At 40.3% G+C, this 27,868-nt stretch overlaps 2 protein-coding genes and 1 pseudogene across 6 annotated transcripts in view; 1 reads left to right on the top strand and 2 right to left on the bottom strand.

The window, feature by feature from the left end:
- Positions 1 to 20,485, bottom strand: part of LOC144004464 (solute carrier family 2, facilitated glucose transporter member 11 pseudogene) — a 236,426-nt pseudogene extending 215,941 nt beyond the window's left edge. The window contains exons 1-3 of one of the 2 annotated variants that reach the window (XR_013279383.1): positions 20,392 to 20,485; positions 20,150 to 20,247; positions 6,710 to 6,806 (exon numbers count right to left, since the gene is read on the bottom strand). The product of XR_013279383.1 is annotated as a solute carrier family 2, facilitated glucose transporter member 11 pseudogene, transcript variant X2 (transcript). Of the gene's footprint in view, positions 1 to 6,709; positions 6,807 to 17,607; positions 20,248 to 20,391 lie in introns of those variants that run through there. The other variant, XR_013279382.1, reaches the window with a different exon arrangement.
- On the top strand, positions 20,362 to 23,463 carry LOC144004470 (RNA-binding protein with serine-rich domain 1-like). Of its 2 annotated transcripts, none has more exons than XM_077501634.1 (7): positions 20,362 to 20,513; positions 20,944 to 21,087; positions 21,193 to 21,342; positions 21,457 to 21,559; positions 21,786 to 21,939; positions 22,014 to 22,155; positions 22,255 to 23,463. In XM_077501634.1, the coding sequence occupies exons 1-7, from the start codon at positions 20,479 to 20,481 to the stop codon at positions 22,355 to 22,357; spliced, it is 831 nt and encodes a 276-aa protein (XP_077357760.1). In that variant the 5' UTR covers positions 20,362 to 20,478; the 3' UTR covers positions 22,358 to 23,463. The 2 variants fall into 2 exon arrangements, with proteins under 2 accessions (XP_077357760.1, XP_077357761.1); XM_077501635.1 differs by having other exon boundaries at positions 20,485 to 20,600.
- A 27-nt stretch (positions 23,464 to 23,490) lies between these two features.
- On the bottom strand, positions 23,491 to 27,720 carry lcmt1 (leucine carboxyl methyltransferase 1). 2 transcript variants are annotated; one of them, XM_077501629.1, is made up of 11 exons: positions 27,322 to 27,720; positions 27,137 to 27,228; positions 26,939 to 27,060; positions 26,781 to 26,857; positions 25,921 to 25,985; positions 25,710 to 25,812; positions 25,487 to 25,607; positions 25,307 to 25,408; positions 24,162 to 24,253; positions 23,885 to 23,982; positions 23,491 to 23,808 (listed from the first exon to the last, which is right to left on the bottom strand). In XM_077501629.1, the coding sequence occupies exons 1-11, from the start codon at positions 27,405 to 27,407 to the stop codon at positions 23,786 to 23,788; spliced, it is 981 nt and encodes a 326-aa protein (XP_077357755.1). In that variant the 5' UTR covers positions 27,408 to 27,720; the 3' UTR covers positions 23,491 to 23,785. The 2 variants fall into 2 exon arrangements, with proteins under 2 accessions (XP_077357755.1, XP_077357757.1); XM_077501631.1 differs by having other exon boundaries at positions 25,921 to 25,982.
- Between the last annotated feature and the right edge of the window lie 148 nt (positions 27,721 to 27,868).

The raw sequence follows: 27,868 nt of genomic DNA, 5'->3' as shown, positions 1-27,868 counted from the left end.
ACACATTGAGTCGTACATCAAATGAAATAAATTGCCAGTACGTCATCATGACGTTATATTGACCAAAATAAGAACGTATCAGCGCTCACAAATCAGCACATTTTTACACCACGGGGTTTGTGTAGGCCCAGTCTCATATAAGTGTGTAGGAAGGTGTGCCTTGACTCATGTAGCAAGACTATAAAAAGAGAATTAAAGAAAAAAAAAAATGGACTAAATTGCCTTCACACCCTGCTGTGGGAAATTGCCCGTACTGTACCTCTCTTGCGGGTACCTTCCGCCTATTCATCGGCCTACAGCCTTTGAGAAATAGGTGGGAATTAACAGCCACGTGGGTTCCCAAATGACACTTTAAGTGTGTTTTTGCATTACATGAAACAAGATGTATTAGCATAAATACATTCTTGTGTACTGAAAGAGCTATAAAACAAACGAAAATAAAAGTCTAACTGAAAAAAATGGCTCTAAATGTGGATATCATACTGCCAATTAGACGTAATTGGTATCACAAAATGCAGTTAGCATCGCTTTCCCTGCTGTGGTCTATCAGTTGGGTTGCTCGTTCGGCTTGCAAAAGGTTACCATGGTGATTTGGCTAGCATGGCAACCTTCATCTTGCGCGGCTGGACTTCATGGTGAATATGTTGTGCGAATAGTTGGTGTCACAATCAAAAAATATTTTTCAAAAGAATAGGGATGTAACGATATCCAAACATCACGATACGATATTATCACGATATGAAGGTCAGGATACGATAATTATCGCGATATTGTGGGGAGGTTGGCGATACAAAAAAAGGTCACAATATTGTAAATAAATATTGTGCTTTTGTACATAACAGCAATGCATACAATCAAGAATAACATGTAATAAATAAAGTATATCATTATTATTATTATTATTATTATTATTGAGGCACTCACTTGCACATATCACAAGTATACATGTATTGCGTTCCCCTTCATCTGACCATTAGCGTGGATTTTAAACATAGAAGGGCCAAAACATGCCTTGCGAAAATTAGACTGCATGAAAAAACTAGCCACCAGAGGGTGCTAGAATGGCACCAAATGGAAATCAACATGACTTTTTAACAGATGTGCTACTTTTAAGATCACGACATGGCGACGACGATATATTGTGGCAGTTTTAACATCGCAATATCACGATATCGCCGTTATCGTTGCATCCCGGTAAAAGAAACTGCAAGTGGTCCTCGGTTTATGATGGTCACCGACATAAGACATTTTGAGGTTACGAATGGCGCGCAAAGATTTTGCTTGGTGGCTCAAAAATATGTCTGTCAGCAGAGGAAGGCATGCTCAGTTTTTCATTTGCCAAATATCCACTACCCACAAAAGGTTGGCTAGGATGAACCAAAAATGTTGTACCTTTTTTATGAGAGCTTAATTTCACGAACTTTGTGTCCAAATATTCACCGTTTCAGTTTTTTGGTCCATTAACTCATTTGCTCCCAATAACGTATAAATATGTTTTTTTTTTTTAATGTTCTAAGTGTCCCAAAGACCTGGGTTTTTTTTGGGGGGGGGGTTATGCTAGAGCATAAAGAAGGCTTTGATGCAGCCTCTCAACTGCAAAGAACGGTTGCAGAAATGGTAGTTATTACACAAACGATCACCAGGTGGCAGCAGAGCAAAGGAGATCAACCAGGGCCATCTAGAAAAAAAGCTCCATTACTTACAATTTTAAATAGATTTGTGAAAACTGCTGAAACTTAGCTCTCTTCTAATGCTAATTGCTGCAAAACGGAAACAGATAGAAACATACTTTTTTTTCCTGATGAAAGAAGAGACTTTAATCTTTCTTTTGATCGGTTCCATGCTTTTACAGCAATTGAACATAATATTCTGTGGGCCTTGCAAAATAAGTCAAAATCCAGTAAAACAGCCGGGAGTGAACAGGATTGCTTCTGTGAAAATGGCTGGGAGTGAATGAATCAACTAATACATTTCCTTGAATAGTTCAAATTGGTATTTTAAACAGTCCTTTTCATCACGTTTTTAACAATTTGACATCACGAGCTCAAGACGACTTAACAAGGATTTAGCGACGGTGAGACTGCAAACTGTTCTCTCGTGTCATGAAGTGTTACCGGCAGGTTATGACAGGGATCCAGAGAGACCAAAAGAGTCACGTAAAAGCATAGAAGAGGGGGTGGCGGGGGAGAACACCTTTTCTTGTTGTTTGAATGTATTCAAAACCAGAAGCTGAAATCGGAGGAGTCTTGTGGGTCTTTTTAGTCGAAAGCCCATTTACTGCATTATGTCGTATGAAGGGGAACAGGTGAGATACATGCTGCCATCGAGTCAAAGAGCATTTCATTGTTCTGCCTGTCATAATGTGTTGAAAAAAAAAGATACATTACTTCTAGTAGGCGTAATCCGCAAAAGGTCAGACCAGCCGGAAAATAGACGGAACAGACCGACACCAGAAAGGTTGTTATGAAGCGTGTGTATCCAAACGCGGCCTTTATAAAATCCACCGGGAGAAGATCTTTTACACTCAAGAGTGAAGACAGAAACAGGAGACGGAATGAGGTGGTCCCCTATGTGGCTGGTTTGTCAGAGAACCTCGGAAGGATTTTCTCCACCAGATGTATTTCAAATCCACTAACATTCAGACAAAAGCTGGTTCAGCCCAAGGACAAAATCAAGAGAAGCAATCTTAGCAACGCTGTTTATGTAGTGAGGAGAGCAATGACAGCTACATTAGAGAAACTAAAGCCGCCGTACACGGGCTAAGACAATTTTCCCAATTCCTGACCAGGGACGTCAAGCGCCTGACAATCTTAGGTCTCATAAGATTGTCTATAAGATTATCTTTATGTCTGAGGTGGATTTGTTCCGGTAATCGGGTCCAAAACCAGTTGGGCAATCTCCCTCAGAGGATTGGATTCTAGATGGTTGTAGAAGATATCTGGTTCATTTGCATCTTTAGAAGAAGGGGCATTGTTTCGAGTAGAACAACTTGCAAATTGTGGATAGGGAGGACGGCTGGTTTGAAAGAGGTGCAAAAAGAAGTAGAAGAAGCTCTGGGTGATATGTGGCGGCAGGCTCGCAAATAAAGCAATAAAGCCTTCAAAAGTCAAAATCCTACCTTGGCAAAATTTTCCACAATGATGGCAACCAAAACACGCGAAAACACGAGTATGCTGGTTTCTCGAGAAAAGTTTCTTATCCGGACAAGAAAAGTTTCTTATCCGGACAAGAAAAGTTTCTCGTCCGGACAAGAAAAGTTTCTCGTCCGGACAAGAAAAGTTTCTCGTCCGGACAAGAAACTTTCTCGTCCGGACAAGAAACTTTCTCGTCCGGACAAGAAACTTTCTCGTCCGGACAAGAAACTTTCTCGTCCGGACAAGAAACATCTTTAATTTTTTTTCCCATGTCACTTTAGGGGCTCCGTAATTTTCCACCATAAAAAGGTGGATAAAAAAACGTTTTCTCTCTAAGAGTAAAAACATACAACTGAAATGGAGCTTGAGGCCAAGTGGTGCTGAAGAGCAGAGGAGAAAACATAATGGTCTTGTCACATCTGTCACTGGAATGGATGTGCCGGGGAGCTGGCTCAGGTGCTCTTGAGGTTACAGCTCAGCTCTCAATCATCTACTCTGTATACTCTTAAAGCAGTCACCAATGACAATCTTCATGCAATTCATCAGGTAGCCACGCGGCTCTCTTGCCCGCAAGATAGTCATCATCCCGAGCTCCCAAAAGCGCTCAGGCGTAACTGTTAGTGAAGTAAAAGTGATTAATAGATACAGGAAATAAATTCAACATTTAAGTGTGCTGGAAAACCTTCCTGAGTTAAGTACGTCTGCTGCAACGGCTTTGCAGATAAATGACACAGATGCAGCAAAGCAGATATAACCTGCACAACAACATACTGTCGCCTTCTCTGGATTTCCGGTGACATTTCCGGTGCTTCTGTCCTTGCCTTCGTCGTCATCTAATGACCATTCATACTTTAAATCAGATCTATTACGACTGCTGGTCGACTGTCACCCGTTTCGGTCCGGATCTGAACGTCCCACAGGGTCTTGGCCTGGTTGTTCTCAACCACATTCAAAGGTATTTTCCATCTTGACTGGAACCTATAATCCATATTTTATACAGATATTCCGGTGCATTCCTGCTACCTGGTAATGCCGCTCCATGTAAGCCTTGCCTGCCAGCAACTTACACGCTGCATCATCTCTGGGATTTTTTTTTTGCACAGCCTGCACCTGGGGTCCTGTTTTGACCCCGCAGCCTTTACTGATCTTGTGTTAGGGTCTGTTTCTTGAGCTGCCTTGATTAGTGCCTCGAATACTGTCTTTCAGTCCATCCTTTTCCAGCCATTGATATGTATGTCAGCCAACTCTTCAATTTGTGGTAAATGACATGCAGGGGTATGTCTTTCCATGACAGTCCATCTGGCTCCTTCTTCATACTGTAGCTTGAAGCATTCACTAAGCAGGTTGTCCCTGGGGGCCACAATCTTGGTGTGTTTTTTGAAGGTCGTTGCTTCCGCCTGGAGAGTGCCCATCAGACTTGTCTTGATATCAGTATCCCAGTCTGATTACTGGCAGAGTGCGGGTGCCCAAAGTGACCCATTGGTATATTATTAACTTGAGTGAGAGTTTTGGGTTGTATCTCACAAGAAAAGTGCCCTCGAAATACTGCATTAACATCAACGAAAGTTTTGCGCTGCCTCAAAACTTTTATCACGCCATGTCCCCTTAGCGTCTCTGTAGTCTTAACTCATACGGACGGTGTGAAATAATATTTGCGGCTCGACATCCTCCTCCTGTTAACCCACAGACTTGCAATGTCTCAGGTGTTCTTGTGCTTTCAGTTATTAACTTTGTCATATTGTCTGAGAGGGAAAAAAAAAAATCTGTTGCGATAAAACCAAATAGCTCAGTAGGTGCAAGCGCGGTTGTGCGCACATTATATTGTTATATCTGCTCTGAAGCACTATTTTTATTTTATTTCCCTCCTCCCTAGTATAGAGAGCTGACGAAAACGCATTAACTTTGACCCTAACTAGCTCGAGCACTTTTACATGTATTTTACAATCAATCAATAAGGCATCGGCTAGGTACTAACTACCTCCCGTCTTTAAAATCCATACACCAGTAGTCTTATTTTAAAGAGAGAACCGCAAATAGATCTCAGATGCGATCATAGTAACCGCCGGCTAGCTTTAAAATCGACATACATACTCACTACCCTCATCGTCCAACCGTCGCCCGCGGACAAAAGCACACACTTTTATTGTTAAACGTCTGCTGTCTGCCAGCGCTCGCAGTAAAAGCATCCATTACCTTCATTTTCGATGCTCACTTCACAGAAGGCTTGGGCCGCTGCAATAAAATAATTGGATTTCGCAAGTTCGTGCGCAATTTTAATCAGAAATCCAACGATCATCCGATGATTACCATGTGCCAAACGTCATTAAACATTAGAATTGTCTCTATTGCCCTCAAGTGAGATATATTATCATCCCACCACTTTATTTTTCTTTAAAAGAGAAATACTTTGGGGATTGCTTCAGTTGTGTGTTTTGCCCTCAAAGCATCTATTTGTTTTGGAAATGATGACATCACACTGTTTTTATCAGATGGACAAACGACTGTTACCTTTAAGATCTTAAAGTATAACACTAAGCATCTCAGTGTAAATGTCTAGTTGTGAAAATTCTGGGATTGTTGATTTGGCTTGTGACTTGTCTGGTTTTGAGGTTAAATGACAGTTTGAACTGTTCGAATGTTTTTTTCCCAATACAGCATTTTATCCAAATTAGCCCCCAAATAGCTTAATAAATATTAAAAATAAAAAATAAAAAATACTCAATTCATTTAACTGTGAGTTTTGTCAGCTTTTGTATTTTAACTCTTCATTAACTCATTTGCTCCCAAAGACGTATTTATACGTTTTTTTGTATTTTTTTATGCTAGAGCATACAAAAAGCTTTCATGCAGCCTCTGAACTGAAGACAACGCTTGAATCAAAAGTAGTTATTACAAAAATGGCCAGCAGGTGGCAGCAGAGTATAAGAGAGCAACCGGGGCCATGTTGTAAAAAACTCTTTTCCCCACTGTTTTAAACAGATTTGTGAATAATGATTAAACTTAGCTATATTCCAATGCTAATTGCTGCAAAACGGAAACGTAAAAATATCTATTTTTTTTTCCCGAATGAAAGAAGAGATGCTACACCTTCTTTTGGTAGTTTTCATGTTTTAACAACAAATAGAACACGATATTCTGTGGGCCTTTGCAAAATCTGTCAAAATCCAGTAAAACAGCTGGGAGTGAATGAGTTAATATCCACTGATTGTATCAGTATCAGTTTCAATATATTTTTATTATGCCTTATTTGGCTCAGTTCCCTTACTACTTTAAACAGATTAGTGTTTTTTTCTGTAATCAAATTTGAGATTGTTTGTCTGTAAAGGGCGACGAGGAGTGGTTTGTGGTGACTCATCCTTCTCGCTCACTCGTTCTGCTGCCACAGCCTCTCCCTCATTTCGACATCAGCGCCCACCACACCAAGCTTATCCACCCGTAACTTTTATGTCCCTCATCAATCTTTACCTCGCAACCCACTACACTCGTCTTGCAGATCTAAGGTGCCCATCTGTCTATTTTTTAATCTGTTAAACTAAAATAAATGTTTCCTTTATCTATGTTACAGGATGACTCACCGTGTTTCCCTTCGAGGGAATGGTGGTAAAGTGGCCACGCGGCTGGTGTCTTGGCAGGGATGACGCAACAGGGGCAGATGAGAGTACTGCTTCCTATCTGAATAATAATAAAAAAAAAAAAAAAAAAAAAGACTAGATTAACTTTTTTAACATTTAACAGTTGTCCAGCAACCACAATTTAATCAAGTGTTATTTTCCTCAGGAGTTTATAAAGAACTGCACCAGAGCACAACCAGTTTAGAGCAATGATAAAACCACGTATTTAACAAACTCAGAATTCCATATTTCATTGGAATGTTCGAATGGAAAATGTGCTGATTGGTGACCATGCTGCCAAGGACATTTATTGTTATGGAATACAGATGAGAAAACAGGTAATAACTGAAACGGGGTAAAGCATAATTAAGTATTTTCCCCGTTTCGATCAAAGTCAATAAAAGCCCGAGTGACGGCTGTCATTAAAAATTATCCTGATAGATAATCCTGTGGTGTGCGGTGTGTTAAGTCTGATTATGTTTTCCAAATCTGCTCAGAAAACGGTCCGGACCAGACAATCGGAAATGTTAATCAGACATTTACAATCACTACGGATTTGTGATTGTGGCCAATTCACAACATGTTTTGTGCCTCACACGGGGCACCATTCCTTTCATTTAGTGGACACTTTCAGTTTCGAAAGCTTCAGTTCAAAGTTATGCTTCGCTATCTTGGTTCTTTAATACTTGTCTATCTGTATATGATTTACATGTAAGAAGTTTATGAGCCATATTTTTTAATTTCTAATAACCCTCCAGCTATCTGCCTTGCATATTTTGAAATTAAAAAAGCGATGAGGACTGAGTCAGCACAATGAAGAGAAACTCAAAGCTATTTCTGCCTCGGGACTTTCAGTATTAAATAGAAAGTGAATGCCACATAATGAAGTCATTATTTCCAGCCTCCACTACTGAGCTGTGACGATGATTTTGTGTCAAGGAGTCCCCAGTATGTGTCATTTTAAAAAAGCAGAATAAATAGCGTGGAACATGACCTTGTAATGCCATGTAATAGACCACAGTCGATGCCTCATTTTGATTATCAGGCTATGATTTGCGTTATTATCCTTGTGTAATTTATTCTCTCTGTCTGCTGGATTCACACTAATACGTTAAATCAAATTATAGACTTATCCAAAATTCACTTATTGCGAAGTGAAATAATTCAATATGATCATGAGGATTGCGTATGAGGTAAAGCATATCCCCCGTTGATTTTGGGCGAGAGGCAAGTTACACCCAGGACTGGTTGCCTGTCAATCATAGGGCACAAAGAACCATTCACGTGCACACCTAGTGACAATTTAAGAGTATTGTGAAGATGTGCAACCGCACAAGCGTTATCGACATTATTATCGGTCTTGAAGGATTTTCGCTAATAAATGTTGACGTGAGAAGCTATCGATATCTAGCAAGTATGACATCTTCGTTTTTCAAAATCTCTGCGGTTGTGGGAGGAAGAAGCTTAGCTCGGCGTTGGTAAAAAGGGACTACGAGTGTCATGGACATGTGTGAATGTCTTGCTTTGCTTAGTGGTCATTAAAAATGTAAGCAAATCACATTATTGATGGACAATTACATTTTGCCAGCTGCAATATTCTCTACTTTTTTTGTTCAGATGAATCAACATTTCATCATAGTCTGTGTTAGTGTGAAGGTCTATAGAAAGTATAACAATAAAATACTTGAAATGCAGTGCATCTGTTTTACAGTCAATTGATGATTCCTGTATTGATCGTTTAATTAAGACAGAACTTGTTTTGTGCCTCACACGGGGCACCATTCCTTTCATTTAGTGGACACTTTCAGTTTAGAAAACTTCAGTTCAAAGTTATGCTTCATCTTGGTTCTTTAATACTTGTCTATCTGTGTGGCAGAGTTTATAGATCTGTTTCCACACCATGACTTCTTTGCAGTAAAACTATAAGACAGTGTAATCTTCCTCTGTTCCACAGCTGGTTCAGATTTGAAAAAGTAGATGTTTTTAATATATTTTGGAACGCCGAGTTACCCATGTGAACTCTACTGTGTATTACCCACCGTGACATGACAGTGAAAAATGAATGAGGGGATATTGCTGAGGGGATTATAAAAAAAATACAATCATCGTGACAGAACCTAGACACATTTCCAGTCGGCAAACAAATGAAGGCTTAAAAATCATTTGCACAGAAAATAAAACCATACTCTGACTTTAGATGTTCACACATAAACATGTAAACAATGTTATTTAGAAAACTACCAAAAGAGAAGCAACTCTCAGGATAATCCAGATCCATTCGATTTTCTTTATTTTTTATATTTTGAAGCTACCAGCTAGATGCAGTGACAAACATAATAAGCCTCTTGAGCTTGACTTTCTGTTTCGCTTGGCTACACCCAAATCGGATCCCTGAGAGGTGTAGGTGCCTCATTATGTTGGTCGCTTCGCTGCTAAAATGTGTTCTGCCAAGACCGATGATGCAGAGGGATGGGGTGATTTTTCTCCATGTGCCTGTCATGGCAGGCGGCAGATAAAGGCAGCGGGATGGGCGACACCCGTAGAGCCGTCTGCTGTAACTGCCCTCTGTCCGCGCAGCCCTCTGTCTGGGTTCCGAATGGCAGCTATTTTGTGGGCATAAAAATAACTGATGGTGCCCTTAACTCATTCACTCCCAGCCATTTTCACACAAACAATCCCGTTCGCTCCCGGCTGTTTTACTAAATTTTGACTGATTTTGCAAGGCACACAGAATATGGTGTTCAATTGCTATAAAAGCATGGAACCTATCGAAAGAAAGATTAAAGTCTGAGAAAAAAAAAGTATGTTTCTATCTGTTTCCGTTTTGCAGCAACTAGCATTAGAAGAGAGCTAAGGTTCATCAGTTTTCACAAATCTATTTAAAATTGTAAGTAATTTCCTTTGCTCTGCTGCCACCTGCTGGCCGTTTATGTAATAACTACCATTTCTGCAACCGTTCTTTGCAGTTGAGAGGCTGCATCAAAGCCTTCTGTATGCTTTAGCATAAAAAGAAACAAAAAAACAAAAAACGTATAAATACGTCTTTGGGACACTAAGAACATTAAAAAAAACCAACATATTTATACGTTATTGGGAGTAAATGAGTTAAAACTGCTACAATATCGTCCTCGTCATGTTCACAATATTTGAAAAGGAACACATTTGTTAAAAAAAAAAAGGTTTATTTCCATTTGTGCAGTTCTATCATCTATCAAAAATTAAAAAAAACGTATTTACGCGTTATTGGGAGCAAATGAGTTAAGTATCCAACTACTACTTTTATTATCATACTGCACAGTATATCGTTCTTGATTCGTTTGCTAATGTCAGGGTCAGTAAGGACATGGACAAATCAATGCACAGACTTAATGTGATACGCCTTAAAAATTCATGATTGATACCTGCGTCTTAACTAAAAACACACAATATCGACTATATATAATATAGACACATCTGTACCAGACATAGGCCAACAAATCTAACAGGCTGAACATGTCATAATCGCGCAACAAAACTGTGTACAAATGTGTGGCTTGGTTTAAAAGAAGTGAGGACTATATTTTAACTTTATTTCACATTGCTTCATAAATATCTATATTTTATGTCTGCCTGTGAAAATTGAGATGAGGTCTCTAGTCAAATGTATCAAGAAAAGGACAAAACATTAAAATATATTGGCAAAAAAATTTAAGCAAAAATTTCCCAGGTTGCACATAACATTTGCAAGCAAAGTGTTTTGTCTACTCTAGATTAAAGTCTCGACCATGTCTCTACCAATTGGGCTCCTTATTTGTAATTTAAATGGGCCAAAAACATCGGCACGCTGCAATTTTGTGCAATAACCTCGCTATAATTCTCTAATGGAACCAAATGCCATTAGCTTCCATGACTTCACCTGCACTGCATCTATTAGCAAGTCATCAATGTAGCAATTGATTCCATTTTGGCACTGTTACCCTGACAGCGGTTTCACCTGTTGCTTGTTATTCTCTAAGTATTTAGCTACCTGCTGTTGTTCTGCTCCGTTTCGATCCTCTTTCTGCTAGCTTGTATCTCATTGCCTGCCTGTTGTTTTGTTTTGCTGCTATTTGATTCCCGCTGTTAATCAAGAAAGGAATCATTGGATCATATAGTCCATTATGTGGACTGAAGAAGAAATAATAAGCTAAATATTGAATTTATATGAGATTGAGAGATTTACTTCAGGATTTAGTGAGTGTGTTGGTGGCATACAAATATATAAAGGAAACAATACAGTTGATTTTTTTTTTTTTTTTTTAAGAAAAAAAAAAACAAAACAAAAAACAATACAGTTGATTTAATACAAACCTGGGTAAGAAAAATATTTGACAACAATTACAAGGTTACATAACCCAATAAACCAGTGGTGTCTAAACTACGGCCCGGGGGCCATTTGCGGCCCGCCGTCCATTTTTCAGTGGCCCGCGACATATGCTAAAAATGGCATTTGACTCAGTTCAAATAAAATAAAACAAAACAAAAACGTTTGGAGATGGTCAAAGTAAGAAAAACAGGTGCCATTAAAGGTTATTTTAGTTCACTAAAACTAATGAAAAAACTAAAACTAAAATTCAAAAAACAATATTGTTACCGAAATAAAATAAAAACGAAAACGCTTTTTAAAAAAAACAAAAACTAACTGAAACTACATTTTATGTTTACAAAACTAACTAAAACTATAAAACCATAATTGTAAAACTTCTTGTTGTTATAAATTGTAAAAATTCTAAAACTATAAGTGTAGCAAACATGTCCTTCGTTTTAGTCTTTGGTAATTATTTCAATGCATGAGCCATTGGGGATGATTTTAAATGTGATTTTTAGTAGATTTATTTTTGATATAAACCGGAATAAAGACGTTTGAAAGTATGTCACACGGAAGTGACGTTATCTAGCAGCAGCCAATAAAAAAAAAAAAAATCACCTTCAGATGACGTTGCTCCCATGGTGTTTTTTTAAATATTGAGCACAAGTAATACACGTTTAAAAAAAAACACAAAAAAAACTAATACTAATACTGAAACTAACAAACTAAACTAAAACTAAGCATTTTGAAATAACTACACTAATAAAAACTAACAGAACCACCCTGAAAACTAATAAAAACTAACTAAAATGAAAAATTCCAAAATTATAACAACTCTACTGCCATATTACAAATAAATTGGTTTATATACTGTAGCATTTTTCTAAATAAGCAAAAGCGCAAATAAATTATGTGTACAATTTTTAGGACTAAACACAATTTCTCTTCAAAACATTATGTGGCCCTTGCGTCCTTCTGTTTTTCTTTATGTGGCCCTCAAATGAAAACGTTTGGACACCCCTGCGATAAACTATAAATGCAAAGTATGACTCACTCGCATTCATAGAAAAATAATTCATCGAACTAGCAGCATCTAAAGCGGATTTCACCCGAGACAAGCAACCTTAATTTCAATTCGTCATTTGTTCCACTGGCAATGTCAAACTGATTAGTGCAGCCTGGATTCACAGAAATAAGATGAAGAAATATTGATTTGCGACTCACAAACAGAACAGGTGTACATGTCGATTGCATAATGCATACTAAGCAAATTTCACTTTTAGGGCAGTTTTGCAGTGAAAGATCAAGACTTAAATTGTTTAGGAAAGGAATGGGAAAAAAAAAAAAAAAGTCTATAAAAAGTTTATATGGTTAGAGTGAAGGAAAATGACTGATTTCCTAACAGGGCTAAAATACAAGTGTAACATGAAATAGGTTGTTCATCTTGTGAGGAGGACAGCAATGATGGAACCATGCCCACTTTTCCACAAAAGCACCAAATAGCTCACTCGCCGTATTTATTAAATCCAATGGCAAATGATAAGTCCCCTTTTCCAACAGTAAAGGTCAAAAGGTAATCAAGACTCAATTGCTCAAAACCGATAGGCTGCATGAAAGACAGCAGGGACAATCACAAAGGTGGAAGGACCAATGTGACCTGTCATCTGCTTTATGACAGCTTCATCCTCCTATTTTTTGTTGTACGACAAAGAGATTATTAAACTTGGTAATTTTTTATATGGGAAAAAAAAAAAAGAAATAATCTAATTTACTGTTTGCAGACATGTATTTTTTTTCCTCAATGGTATGCTATGGCCACGCAGTTCAAAAAGGTTTATGAGAATTATTTTTTTTAATCGAACCACATATTAGTGTTTGAGGTCAAATATATTGCCGGCGACATGTTTTTCATCTTTTCTTTCATGCCTATAACAACTATAAGCACTCTTTAAAACAGGTTGTGTGCTCTTTATCTATTTTGTGCTCCACTTGTGGTTGCCAAAGGAAACTCATTACGGTCTCTACACCGTCAAGGAGAAAGATGTGGAGAAAAGCACTAATGATAGAAACTCACAATGTTCTTTCAGCAAGTACTGATCCTCAATCAGCACTTAACCAGCAGACAAAAAAAAAAATTCAGGTGCCTCTTAGAACACCCCATCATTATTATGTATTTGTTTGACAGGCTATGCTAGTCATGCTTGAGTCTTCTTCAGGCACAGAAAAACAACAACAACAAAAATCATTTCCAACAAGGAATTCCAATTGTACTTTGGAAAGACATTGATCGGGCTTGAGTAAGTTAAATTTGGTTCAAGTCTCAGGAAAACCATATTTGGACTAACCAGTTACAATAGTGACATCTAGTGGCAAGGCTAAAATGAACACAGTGCAATAAAATGCTAGGTTGGACTGTTTATTGCCATAAATGATTCTATAAATTCCCAGCCGGTAGCAGGTACCAGTTGTCGATTTTACACAATAATCAAACCGGGTATATTTTGTAAATCATAATAATTTCAGCGCATGAACATTTTATTCATGTTGTTGAAGACTAAGACTTAGGGGCGGCATGGCTCAGTGGTAGAGTGGTCGTTTTTCGACCCAAGGGTTGTGGGTTTGATCCCATGTCATTGTGACCATGTCAAAGTACCCTTGAACTAGATACTGAACCCCCATTTGCTCCTGATGCTTCGTCATGATTAGTTCAATGTGAAGTGCTTTGAGGGCCTTGTAATGTGGAAAAGCGTGATATAAATTAAGTACCGTTTATGTTCTAATTCTTTTTATAAATCACATGCTTGACTCTACAGTCAATGGGAATGTGACTTTGTTTTTTTTAACGACTTTAGTTTCACTCTTAACTCTTTGACCGCCAAAAGCGTTTAATAACGTTTAGTAAAATCACAATGTATGCCGCCATAAACGTTTTTTTTTTTTTTTCAATATATCAGTGGTCAGTGCAACGTCCAAGTGCAGCGCAGCCGGGTCAATGAGTTGTAAAATCAAAAACACCCACTAACTATGGCCGGCAGATGGCAGCGGTAGCTGCTCGGGCCCTAACTAGAGCTGCGAATTACAATGAAACATGACGCAATCTGATGAAATAGAACGTTTTCAAGGCTGACGTGAATGATCAAAGCCTTTGTAACATTAAACCGAATTTGACGGTGCGTCACTCAACAAAAAAATAGTATCAAAGTCACTGTTGTGGACAAAATGTTGTTTATGTAGCAAAAGAACACAATATTCTGTTTGCATCGAAAAATGAGTTAAAATGCTCGAAATCCGCTGGCATTGTGGGTTATTTTTTTTTTAATAAAGTGTGGCAGTAAAAGAGTTAAACTCTCTCGTGTTTGTTTTTTTGTCATGACCTTCAGTTACACACGCCAAAATGTGGAAAGTTAATCAGAAGCAAAAACACTACCAACTAATCTAAACTGCCCACAGATGAAAGAAAACAGGGTCATCGAGAGGCAATTTGGGGGGAAAAAAAATGCACGCTTGAAATTTAACGTAAGCATATAGGTCAGGCTGGACTTCCAAAATACATGAATGAACAATAAACAACAAACTGGATCACATTAATATTCATCTTTGACTTGAGTTCAAGAATGACAGATGACAAATTGCTTCGATGAGAGGCTGAAGAAATGTGCATGATTTTCAGATACCACTGTGGTTATAACCGTAGTTGTGATTTCCGTAATTATATATTAACTGGTGCGTAAAATAACTACATGTCCTTTCAGTCCCCTTTCCCAAGCTAACTTCATCAATCATGAACTTATCTGCCTCCTCCTCCTCCTTCCTCACCAGGCTCTCCTATCCGTCCGTTTTTTCGATCAAACTTTGCCGTGATCTCAGCCAGGCTCTTGCCTTTCGTCTCTGGGAACGAGAGGCCAAAAAACACAGCCGACAGCAAACACACGGCGAAGAACGGCAGGAGGCAGAGGTTGCCCAGACTGCGGACGATGAAGGGGAAAATCATCCCCACCAGGAGAAGACTGAGCCACATGAGCGAGCCGGCGACCATGTACGCCGCTGGCCGGGCGGACTGGTCAAAGATCTCCGCCGGGAGTACGCCGGTCACGCCTGCCGGGCCCAAGCCGAAGCTGAGGATGTAGGCGAACACGCATACCATGCTGAGGTAAGGCATCCCTTCTACACCTTGTTTTTGGAGCGTGAGGGCAACAGTGAAGACGATAGACCAGCATGACATCAGAGCGTAGCCGCCAACAAGGAGACACTTGCGACCCACTCGCTCAATCAGGAGGTTACTCAGGATGGACGCAGTCAGTTCAGACGCTCCAGTGCCAATGGTGGCAAATTGGATTTTTTCAGCAGGAATGCCCGCTTGAAGAAATATGTAGGACGCGTAGAAGTAGATGGAGTCATTGCCACAAAGCATCATGGCGCTGCTTGCCACCATGACCGTTCGGAGTTGAGATCTTAGGTCACGATCTTTAAAAAGCGCCAAGGGGGTCTTCGCGGAAGCTGGCGATCCAGAATCAGTATACATCTGCTGTTCTTCAAGCATTTCCTTCATTTCTGCAGTTGGAGCCACGCCGCCGCGGAGTCTTGCGAGTGCCCGGACGCACGCTTCCCTGTCTCCCCTGTCAATGAGTAGGTATCTGGGACTTTCGGGAAACCAGGGTAAGGTCAGCATCTGAATCAACCCCGGTAGCATGTTGCTGGCTAGTAGGTACGGCCAGAGAGGTTCTGCTCCCAACACCAGCGTCAGTCCCACAACTTGACCTGAGAAAATTCCTAATGCGGTGAAGCCAGCCGAGGAAAAAGCCACAGCTCCCCTGAGGTGTTTGGGGGCGCTTTCGCCAAAGTACATCGGCTGGACGTTCATGCTGACCCCCGAATTAATCCCCACCAGGAACCGAGCGAAGATGATCATCTCGAATGATCTTGCGACCATGCACAGCAGAAAAAACAGACCGCCAACAAACAAAAACAAGTTGTTGAAAAGTAGAGAATTCTTGCGTCCAAAGCGGACTGCCATTGGACCGGCTAGCAAAGCCCCGAATAGACCTCCCAGTGAGAAAGCTGATACGATAAGAGTCCAAACCAAAGTCACATGGGCCGTATCCAAGCCTGTGCCCCAGCGTGCCGTATAGGTATTATTGATAAAAGTCTGGATGTAGCTGGTTGGAGCGTTAATGACGGAAATATTGTACCCATACTGAAAGGTGCCTCCGATGGCTGCCGAACACACTGTCAGCGCAAGAGTTTTTTAACTTGATTTGCTGGTTTCTTCTGGTTCCACAGTTCCTGTCGGGTTCATCGGAGGCATGGTGGTACTTTGAATGATCTATTTTACGACTTCCCTTCCCATATGAGGACCCGTGTCTGTCCAGGCACTTAATGCACAAACAGTGAAACGTTTGTTATCGCTTAAATATTCAAGGGCAGTTATTTATAAACCCTATGTCAGCGGGTAGTTACATATAAACCCCATATCAGTGCTGCTTAACTTGGCTTAAAAATAAATTAGATAGTTTGTATGATGACCTTCAAGGTCCAAAGTTAGGCCAATTTGACTTACAGTCAAAAGTAAAGGCAGTATTCTAAAAAAAAATTAATGAATCACTATCAATATAAGATGAATACTTTCTCAGCGTTAAGTGTTGACTTTGGCGCAGCACGACTTCACAAAGTTGACGTCGACTTTAATTTGACTAAATCAACGCTAGCACCCGAACAGTGCGAGTCTCAGTTGCTAAAAAGCCATTAATTAGTAATCACATCCGCAAAACCGACCTGACGCTTTCACCGACACTCCCTTCAAAAGAATTGAAACAGCGAGGCCGATTCCTTCACTTTTGCCAGACTGAAAACAAACAACAAACAAAAACAATACGTGATCGTGAACAAAAGACATGAGACAAAAGATCAACATTCCCGCTTTTATTTCTCGGCAATGGTCTTACATCTGGATTAAATTCACACTGATTTATTTATTCATTTATTTCTCTATTTAATGATTTCATGGTCACTGTGTTGCGGTGTTTCGTGAATTTATTTTATCTGTCAAACTCGCCCGTCAAAGTTTGGGGGCGGGGCTAAAGCCTGATTCACTCAAATCTCGTCTCATCAACTGCTTCGTCCTGGAGTAGTTCAAAACATGGCGGCTACGGTGATGGATTTTTTTGTTTTTGTTTTTTGCTGATATAGAGTGATCGAGGCTTGCGGTTGTGCGAAACCAACATCAAAATAAAAGGCGATATTTCTTCGATTTTGATAAAAGTACAATTTTGCCTTGTAGGCGTTTCCATTGAAGTTTGCCTTGACTTGGTGAGCAGATCGACCAATCAGGCGTTAGGACCTGCCCACCAAACTTTGACGGGCGAGTTTGACGGATAAAATAGATTCACGAAACACCGCAACACAGTGACCATGAAATAATTAAATAGAGAAATAAATAAATACGTGAATAAATAAAATAAATAATGTATACATAAATAAATAAATGAACGCGGTTGGATAATTGTGTTCACCGTAATAAAGCAAATGAAACAAAAACTGTAGGACATGGCACCAGTTTTAATAGTGCAAGGTACAAATTAACGTATACAGCATTCATAATATAAACGGTTGAATAATTCTCAAGCAAAAGGGAAAAATAAATATCTCCAGCATTCTGAGGTACAATATTTACACAGTACGAGCAAAGCAAAACCGGATTTCAATTGCTCGACATTACTCGTTCCCTTGAACAAACAGTTTCAAGAATTCCTAATAGTGAGCAGAAACGTCCCTTTTGTCGTGCGATTGATTCTCCAAAAATAACCCGACAGCCTGATAAGGAAACATAAAAGAAGCAGCAGCAGCCGATCTACTGCATTCTATTCAAATCCCAGTACAGTATCGATTTGTGATTGTGACATTTGTAGTTGGCACCGATAGGTTAACAATTGACACGGAAATGTATTCAAGAACTTGAGAGATTTCAACATAATGCCGCTCGTTCAACTGAAGCCTCGTAAAAATCTTTGGCACAATAAATGATTACACAAATCCAAGTACATCGAGTCACGGGCTCCTAGTCGAAATGATTCATAAATAACAAATGGCACAAAAAAATGGTGCACGCTACAATACTCAGTTCACACAGAGGTAAAGTGCAAATAATAAACATGGCTGAGTTATTTTACACACGCTCTCAAGGGCATTTCTTTCCCAATTTTACAATCATTGCAGCAAAGACTATAGTACAGTATTTATACTTCTAACAGCATCTGATTTCATAAATATAAAAATAAGACCTTTTTGTTATGTCTTCCTTATAAGGTCATGAAGCGTAAACCGAAGATTATTTTGGTTGTGATGCAGCAAGCGCTTCTGCATAGTTTTTTTTTTTAAGATGGCTACATTTCCCTGAGTTCAATCTTCACGGTCAAGACCGTCTGCGCAAGAAATAAAGTTGGTGACTTCCTCCTGCACGTTGTGATCATCCACCGGCTCATCCGCCTGCTTCGCCTTCCGCATCTTCCGTCCGTTCTTTCTGTCAAACTCTGCCGTGATCTCAGCCAGGCTCTTGCCTTTCGTCTCTGGCATCGTGAGCCCCAAAAACACGGCGGACACAAAACACACGGCCAGGAACGGCAGAAAGCAGACGCTCCCGAGACTGCTGACAATGAAGGGAAACAACATCCCCACAAGGAACAGACTGAGCCACATGAGCGAGCCGGCGACCATGTACGCCGCCGGCCGGGCGGACTGGTCGAAGATTTCCGCCGGGAGGACGCCGGTCACGCCTGCCGGGCCCAAGCCGAAGCTGAGGATGTAGGCGAACACGCATACCATGCTGAGGTAAGGCATCCCTTCTACACCTTGTTTTTGGAGCGTGAGGGCAACAGTGAAGACGATAGACCAGCATGACATAAGCGTGTAGCCCCCAACAAGGAGACACCTGCGACCCACTCGTTCAATCAGGAGGTTACTCAGGATGGACGCAGTCAGTTCAGACGCTCCAGTGCCAATGGTGACATATTGGACTTTATCAGCAGGGATGCCCGCCTGAAGAAATATGTAGGACGCGTAGAAGTAGATGGAGTCATTGCCACAAAGCATCATGGCGCTGCTTGCCACCATGACCGTTCGGAGCTGGGATCGTAAGTCAGGATCCTTAAAAAGCGACCAGGGTGTCTTTGCAGAAGCTGCCAGTCCAGGATCCGAATACCTCTGCTGTTCTTCAAGTATTTCTTGTATTTCCTGAACTGGAACCACGCCGCCGCGGAGTCTTGCGAGTGCCCGGACGCACGCTTCCCTGTCTCCCCTGTCAATGAGTAGGTATCTGGGACTTTCGGGAAACCAGGGTAAGGTCAGCATCTGAATCAACCCCGGTAGCATGTTGCTGGCTAGTAGGTACGGCCAGAGAGGTTCTGTTCCCAACACCACCGTCAGTCCCACAACTTGACCCAAGAAAATCCCAAAGGCCGTGAAAACAGCGGAGGAAAACGCCACCGCTCCCCTGAGATGTTTGGGGGCGCTTTCGCCAAAGTACATCGGCTGGACGTTCATGCTGACCCCTGAATTAATCCCCACCAGGAACCGAGCGAAGGCGATCATCTCGAATGATCTTGCTACCCTGCACAACAGAACCAAAACACAAGCTAGCATCAAAAATGAATTGTTGAAAAGTAAAGAATTCTTCCTTCCGAAGCGAACCGCCATTGGTCCAGCCAGCAGGGCCCCGAGGAGTCCCCCCAATGGGAAAGCTGATACAATAAGAGTCCAAATCAGAGTCACGTGAGTAGTCTCCAAGCTTGTACCACAGCGTGCTGTGTAGGTATTATTGATGAACGCCTGGATGTAGCTGGTGGGAGAATTGATAATGGAAATATTGTATCCATATTGGAAGGTGCCTCCAATGGCAGCAGAGCAAACTGTCATAGCAAGTGTTTTGGAGCATGATGCTTTGCCGGCTGCTTCTTCTTGCGCATTTCCTGCCGGCTTGGCGTGAGACATGGTAGTCCCACACAATGGAAAGTCAAATGTAGTCTTGACAACAACACAGTGAGTCCTTGTTATCTTAATATATAGCAGGTGAAATGGTGACGTACCTTTTGGCTTTTTGGAAATCAACCTGCAGCGGAAATAACGGCGCCAATAAACGAAAGTGACTTTGTCATTTTTTCGAGCGATTGTACCTCATCCTTTTCTGTCAGGAGAGAAATTCGCGTCAGTTTCCCTTCCAATTGAGTTTACAACAGCAATAATAAAACATTATTCATTTTTATAACGTTTCTTTACGTGTCTATTACCTTAAAAAAATAATATAATACGTTAGTGAAAGTATTTATACCTGGAAGAAATCACGGAGGGATTCATTTTTGTAATACCGCTTTTCCGCTCTCTTTCCTGATTGGGTTTTGGTGTCTACGTCATCAGAATGCGACTGTCATTGTCGCGTGTAGGACGATACACGTAAGTAAACGGTGTTATGTTTGTTCATCGTTGAAAAATAGCCAGAGCAAGTCTGTCACGTTAAGGAATGGGTCTTCAATTAAAACCGTGAGTCCGACTGAAGTGTTTAAGTTCATAAGAAGTACCTAGCTATTGCTAACACTGATGTAGGCAACTAGGACAAATATAAACGTTTGATCAAAGCATCTTTGTGGTCACAAATACGTTTGTCGTCATGTTTTAGCTGCAGCAAATTAAATTCGAAATGTATCAGTATATTTCTGTCGATTGTGATTCATGCATTTGACTGTCCTACTGTAAATGTTCAAGTAAAACAGGATGAAAGTGCCACATAACTTCAGAGCATTTTATTTTTGTCTGGATGCAGACAAACTAAATATGCACTTGCCCATTTCAATATTGGGAGTTAATCAATGTTGTTGTCCAACAGGGCACCTTTGCCAGCCAAAAAGGAGGATGACAAGAGTAAGCAAGGAGTCAAACGTAAATCTGAAGCCTCAAACGTTGGGGCTGAAAAAGATCAGGGCAGAGTGAAGAGCCGAACACGACGCAGTGCTTCTAGTGGGAGCAGCAGGTTTCAAAATATTCATGTGGACGTTATGAAATACAACAAATCATCTTGATATCCTTCATGGATACCTGTGAGTAAAATTATTTTCCTCCCACTTGTCGGCCCCAGTTCAAGTAGCGGCTCGGGTTCAAGTTCCAGCTCGTCCACCAGCTCTTCCGCTTCCGGCTCTTCTAGTTCCCGCTCATCTTCCTCGTCGCCGTCGTCGTCCTCGCCGAGCCCCAAACGACAACGACAGAGCAGACGGCGCTCCAGCTCAAAGTAGGGAAATTCCCTGTTATATTTTAAAGCAAGCAAGTCGTGACTGCTTTGACTTTGAGGGGAGTGTCTTGACTCTTCCGCAACACATCTAAAGTGAATATTTACCGATTCCAGGTCCAAAGTGGTCAAGAAAGAAGTTTGCGAACGACGAAAGAGGACTCCCGCTCCAAAACCCACCAAGGTCTACCTGGGTCGACTAACAAGAAATGTCATCAAGGTGAACGCACAAACAGTATTTAGAGTACTTTGCTTGTATGTTTTTTTTTGTTTTTTTCTAAATTGTCCATTGATATGACTGAAAATGATTGTTCTGTCTATATGTGACTAACAAATGATGTCACAAAGTTTATTCGCAATGACATGATTTCAGTAAAGGATAAAAGAGCTTCTCGGTCCTTTATCTAAGTAGCGTGCATGAGTTTTGTGTTTTTACGTTGTTGAAGGAACACATCCAGGAGATCTTCTCCACCTACGGCAAGATCAAGATGATTGACATGCCCATGAACCGCATTCACCCGCATCTGTCTAAGGGCTACGCATACATCGAATTCGAGACCGCCGAGGAAGCGGAAAACGCACTCAAACACATGGACGGAGGTACACGATGGTGTGATGGGATTTAAATGCTCCCCCTAAGAAGTGGCCGTTTCTTTTTTCTTGTATTTTCCCAGGACAGATTGACGGTCAGGAAATTACAGTCATCGCCGTCCTGACTCCGACAGTGCGCGCCCCACCCCGGAGGATGTCCCCCGCCCGCAGGATGCCGCCTCCGCCGCCGACGTGGCGACGCTCTCCGCCTCGGATGAGGAGGAGGTGAGCGACAGTCCTCGGGCGGGGTCAGGCACCCACCCCGCAGCTACGCCTCAAATAAATACATCAATGAATAAATAAATCTCTGCCTTTGTCTTTCAGGTCTACCCGGTCGCCAAGGCGACGCTCCCCAGTCCGGCGCAGGTCGCGGTCGTTTGGTCGCCGTCGCCACCGGTCCCGCTCGAGTTCCAACTCCTCCCGCTAGAGATGATGATAGCACAGCTCCCGAAAAGAGACACATAAGACACTTGAAGAGGCATGTTGTTGTCGTCAACATTTTTTTTTGTTTTTTTTTTTAGGGGGATCAAAACAAAAAGAAGCTCAAAGGCACAGCATTACATCAAAGCACTTCTGAAACGTCCAATCTGATTGCTTTTGGTCATTCCAAATGTTGGTGAGGTGCTTGTGGGCATATGATAAGTCAACCATTTTAGAAATTGTATTTCGGTGGCTCCCAGCGTCGCTTTGCATTCACTGACCGTCATTGTTTACTTTCATTCCACAGACCACAGTGCCCTCTAGTGGATAGCTGCACTTATATAGTCCATTATTGCCATTGAGTGCTGCTCATCTCAATTTCTTCTACATTGTTGTGCTTTTCTGTTGATATGGTTTACTATTGTGTATGGACAAAAAATAATTACTTGAAAGTTTCTCAACAATAGGGTCACAATGTGATGTGCCTAAATGGCTATCTTGAATGTATTTTCTTATAAGGTTTTTTTTAATTTATTTTAACTCTTTGACTGCCAAACGTTATCCAAAAAACCCCAACGGTGCCAGCCGATTTGGAGCATTTTCACTCATCTTTCAAAGCAAACAGAATATTGTGCAGTATGACAACATAAATATGGTGGATACCATATGAAAGATTGGATTCAATTCTTTCATGAGAAAAAAAAAAACAGTATGTTTCTACCTTATTCCGTTCTTAAGTAACCATTTGAAATTAGGTCATTTGAGTGACATAAGCGAAAATACAAAAATATTGAGGAAAAACGAGCTTTTTGTGAAAATATATATATATATTTTTTTTTGCACAACGGTGACTGACAATATTTTTTTGTTTAATGACAAGGCAGAGCTGCACAAGACATGCGCTGCCCATTGAGAGAGAAATAAAAAACGTAAATTAATGTTTTTGGCTGGATTCGTTAGGAGTTTAGAAATATGTCAAACATTTTTGGCGGTCAAAGAGTTAATGTTTAACTCTATATGCACAAAATATGCTGAAGTTGTTTTTGTTGAAGTTCTACCTGTACTAAAGTACATACTGATGCGTTATTGATTGAAATAAAATTATTGGTGTCATTTTGACAAAGAGAAATGTAGGCAAAATAAAGAAATCAATTTATTCCATCTGACAACATTCAAATAATTCTTAATTAAATTTCAGTCCTAAAGTAACACTTGATAAGTAAATTCAAAAGTACAGTGTCAGAGAGTAATTTCAATAAATAAAAGTGAAATGGCACATAAAAAGTATTTTTTTTCTTCACTATCCCGCATGGATGAGTAGTTTTACAAAATTAAACGTGAAGAGGTTTCTATTCGCAAAGCTGGCGGCGTGTGACCGATAAATCCATAAGTTTTCATCAATCAGCCCTTCCATGATGAAGTGGAGCAAGTTCAGTCAAAACGCCAACTGCGCCAGACCTGACAAAACAGAACACGGCTGGGCTTGTAAAAGGACCCGCCGGGGCGATAAAGAAAGAAGCGTAAGCGTCGTTACCCAGGCTGAGCTTGTCCTTGGTGGCCCAGCAGATGCTGTAGTGCTGGAGGAGTTGCTGCAACAGCTCCTTCTCGTCGAGGAACTCCAGTCGCTCAATTCTGCAATAAATATGTGAACACTCAAATCGGTCTGCGTTGCTGTCATCCCTTATGAAAATGATTCACATGGAAGATGACTGGAAACTTCCTGCGGTCTGATGAGACCGAGATCAATTCGAAGCATGGTTGTGACTCATGATGCAGACATTTATTGTGACATTGAAGCGCAGCATGATTACCTTGCCACGTCCTCCTGTGGGAGCATACTGTAGACCGTCACCATGTCCAGAGCATCGGCGTGATCCCAGCCAGACCTGAGGAATCGATCCTTCTGCAAACAAATTTGAAAGAAATGTTAGGAGTAAATTCACCCCAAGCGTTTTATGCAACTTCCTAAGCGTTCAACTTTGGTCCAGAGTAGTTTCGGTGGCCTTGAACTTTAGCTCACTGGCAATGCTGTGCTGCCAAATCGGGTGGTGTGGGTTCGATCCCGACTCGAGTTTAGTTATAATGCATATGGATGTAACGATAAGGGCAATATCTTGATATTAACTCAATCACTCGCCGCCATTTTCACATTTCGCAATCCCGTTCGCTCTCGGCTGTTTTACTGGATTTTGACTGATTTTTGCAAGGCCCACAGAATATTGTGTTCTATTGCTATAAAAGCATGGAACTTATCAAAAGAAAGATTAAAGTCTCTTCTTTCATCAGGAAAAAAAAAGTATGTTTCTATCTGTTTCCGTTTTGCAGCAATTAGCATTAGAAGAGAGCTAAGTTTCATCAGTTTTCACAAATCTATTCAAAATTGTAAGTAATTTTTTTTCTAAATGGCCCTGGTTGATCCCCTTTGCTCTGCTGCCACCTGCTGGCCGTTTGTGTAATAACTACCATTTCTGCAACCGTTCTTTGCAGCTGAGAGGCTGCATCAAAGCCTTCTGTATGCTCTAGCATAAAAAAACAAACAAACAAACAAACGTATAAATATATGTCTTTGGGACACTAAGAACATAAAAAAAACCAACATATTTATACGTTATTGGGAGTAAATGAGTTAAAACTGCTACAATATCGTCCTCGTCATGTTCACAATATTTGAAAAGGAACACATTTGTTAAAAAAAAAAAAAGGTTTATTTCCATTTGTGCAGTTCTATCACCCTCTGGTGGCTAGTTTACTAGTGCAATTTAATTTTCATTAGGGATGTTTTGGCCTTCTATGTTTAAAATCTATGCTAATTGTCAGATGAAGGGGAACCAAATTTGCTTGTGAAGCGATCAACGTCGCATCTCGCAATTACACTACCGAGTAAATCTTTTTTATCTTCCCCCATTTCTGAAACTGCGAGCCGTTCTACACTCGCGGCCTAATTTGAAAAGTTTACCTGAGAGTCCAGAGACCGGCAGACCTCGACACCAGCCAGCGTGCACTGACGCCGCTGCAAGTTCTCAATCATCACCTGGCCAAAACGGTCGCTCATGTTCACCTGGACACACGCGGATGATCTCAAGGCTCACTTCTACCCGCTCCGTTCGATGAAAACGTATCCACACGTTGCGGTTACCTGTTCGTAGTTGACGAACATGGCAGTGTGAAAGGTGCCCGCGGCCCAGTGAACTAAATTGCCGGACTGAGCGGGCGTCATGTAGACCAGCACGCACTCTGAGAGCAGCAACGTCGGCAATCTAACAAGACAAGAATTTCAACGGCTTGCGATCACCCGCCGTTGCGCAAGAGCATTTTCATCTTCAAGATAGAGATGAAACCCACATTTCATGCTCACATACTCTGGATTAAGATGGACTTTCTTCAGTTTTTCATCCAAAGCAGATGTGTCGCGGAGGTCGGCGCCAATGATGCAGTATCGATCCGAGTCAAGGCTGTGGGCGTCTGAGGAAACAAAGGCACCAAAGTACTGATGAATAATATTTCTTGAAACCAAGTCAAATGTCACTTTTTTTTTTTTTTTTTTTTTTTTTACAAAGGTTGATTGTTTACCTAGTAGCAAGCAATCGGTTGAATGGGTTTCGATGATCGGCTTGGACAAGTGTGGTTTAGTCCTACTTGAATCAAATAAACATTAGAATGCTGTAAGCTCAAATCAGATCGTAAAATGTATCGTATAATTCATGTTCAATTTCACGCATCGCCATAATGATGATCCTAATCAATTCTCAGTGTCACAGATAACGATAGGGTTGTGCAATTAATGGAAATTCAATTAAAATTTCAATCATTACACTCCACAATTACAAAATCAGCATAAACGTTTAAAAAAAAAGAAAAAAGATTAATACAAATTTGAGTTGTGTTGAATTTATACATTTGCACTTTTTTTTAATTTTAAAATATATTTTGTTGCATCTAAAAGTAACATGCATAATTACAGCATTCAAAGAATGTTATGACTTAATATTTTTTATATTTATCATTTTCTTGTTTAGTACCAAAAAAAAAAAAAAAAAAAAAAACACATCCTACTGCACAGTGCACATATTGCACTCCAACTTCAAATTTTTGCCAACATAAATAAATAATATATAAATATATATTATTTTAATATAATTAATATATAATATATTTTAATATAATAATTTATAAATATAATTATCATAATATTATTATAAATTATATTTGGTCCAAAAGGAACTTACATACTTATAGTGTTTATATATATTTTTTTTTATTGGTCTTAATATTTTTATATAAATGTCTTGTTTTGTCGCAAAAAAAAAAAAAATAGAATAATCGTGGTTTCAATTATTGCCAAAATAATCGTGGTTATTATTTTTTTTCCCCCTAATCGAGCAGCCCTAGATAACGATGAAAATATCAGCAAAACTACCTGGTAATCTTACTTTATATAATGTATTTTCCTGGCCACAACAGTAGGAAAGTCAACTTCAAAGTACTTCTTGGGCAAGAGGTCTTCATCCTGTTACAAACACATAATGATCGCAAGATTGTTGCAGATGATGATTATGATCAATTTCCAATTAACGGCTATCAAACAGACCTTAAGTCTCCAGAAGGTGGTGTCCAGCCCGGCACCGAGGTTGATTACTTGACAGTCACGTCCTGTTTTCCTTATGAATGCATCAAGCAGATGGTTGACACCTTTAACACGGCCATAATAACCTGAACAAAAACAGTCTAATAAACACACAAGCTAGATACAACGTGATAGTCCTTGATCATGGCAACACTGTTTTACCTCTATTGATTTCAGGTGCCTTCCGCTCACCAACAGATCTCACAAAATACTGGATGTAAGGGTCTTTCCAGTAGCCTTTACTAATGGCAAATCTAGAAAACGCACATCATTAAACCTTGAGCAAACAACGGAGACATTTAGGAACTCAACAGACACCATTGCAGGAAACCGAACACAAACTTCACCTTTTGCACGCCGTGGCATCGTCGCACGTCGCCCTCACGGCTTCATCGGAAGTGTCCGTGTCTGTGAATGGGTGCCGAGTTGCCATGAACGATCCTAAATGCGACGTTTAAGGAATTTAAACGTCGACTCTACCATTGCACTCTTTATTCCCCTGCAGGGTGATAGCCGACAGGCTAATGACGCTAGCTTATTACACAAGACAAGGATAATTACAACTACATGTAAATCCACCAAGAGCTTACTCGGTTAATAGAATAAAGTGATCACCGCGACAGTAATCAAAATAGATGGCATTTAATTACAATTCAAAGTAGAATTCGTTTAGAATCATACTCGCGGATGGCTAGCTAGCTAGCTAGCTAGCTATAACGGTGACGTTTGGACCGGAAATAATACGCGGATATTTCTTCTTCTATGGTATTTATTGACGGTTGGTAAGCAGCTATAAAGTACATTACCGCTCTCTAAAAAATATTAACAATTTGTTCATTTTGTTTGGAAAAACAAGCGTCACCATCTTAAAAAAATAAATTATTTAAAGACAAC

This window comes from Festucalex cinctus, chromosome 17 (genome assembly GCF_051991245.1).
Source record: "Festucalex cinctus isolate MCC-2025b chromosome 17, RoL_Fcin_1.0, whole genome shotgun sequence".
Taxonomy (NCBI): Eukaryota; Metazoa; Chordata; class Actinopteri; order Syngnathiformes; family Syngnathidae; genus Festucalex; species Festucalex cinctus.
Note: the sequence above shows the minus strand (reverse complement) of the source record. Positions and strands in the feature narration are given on the sequence as shown.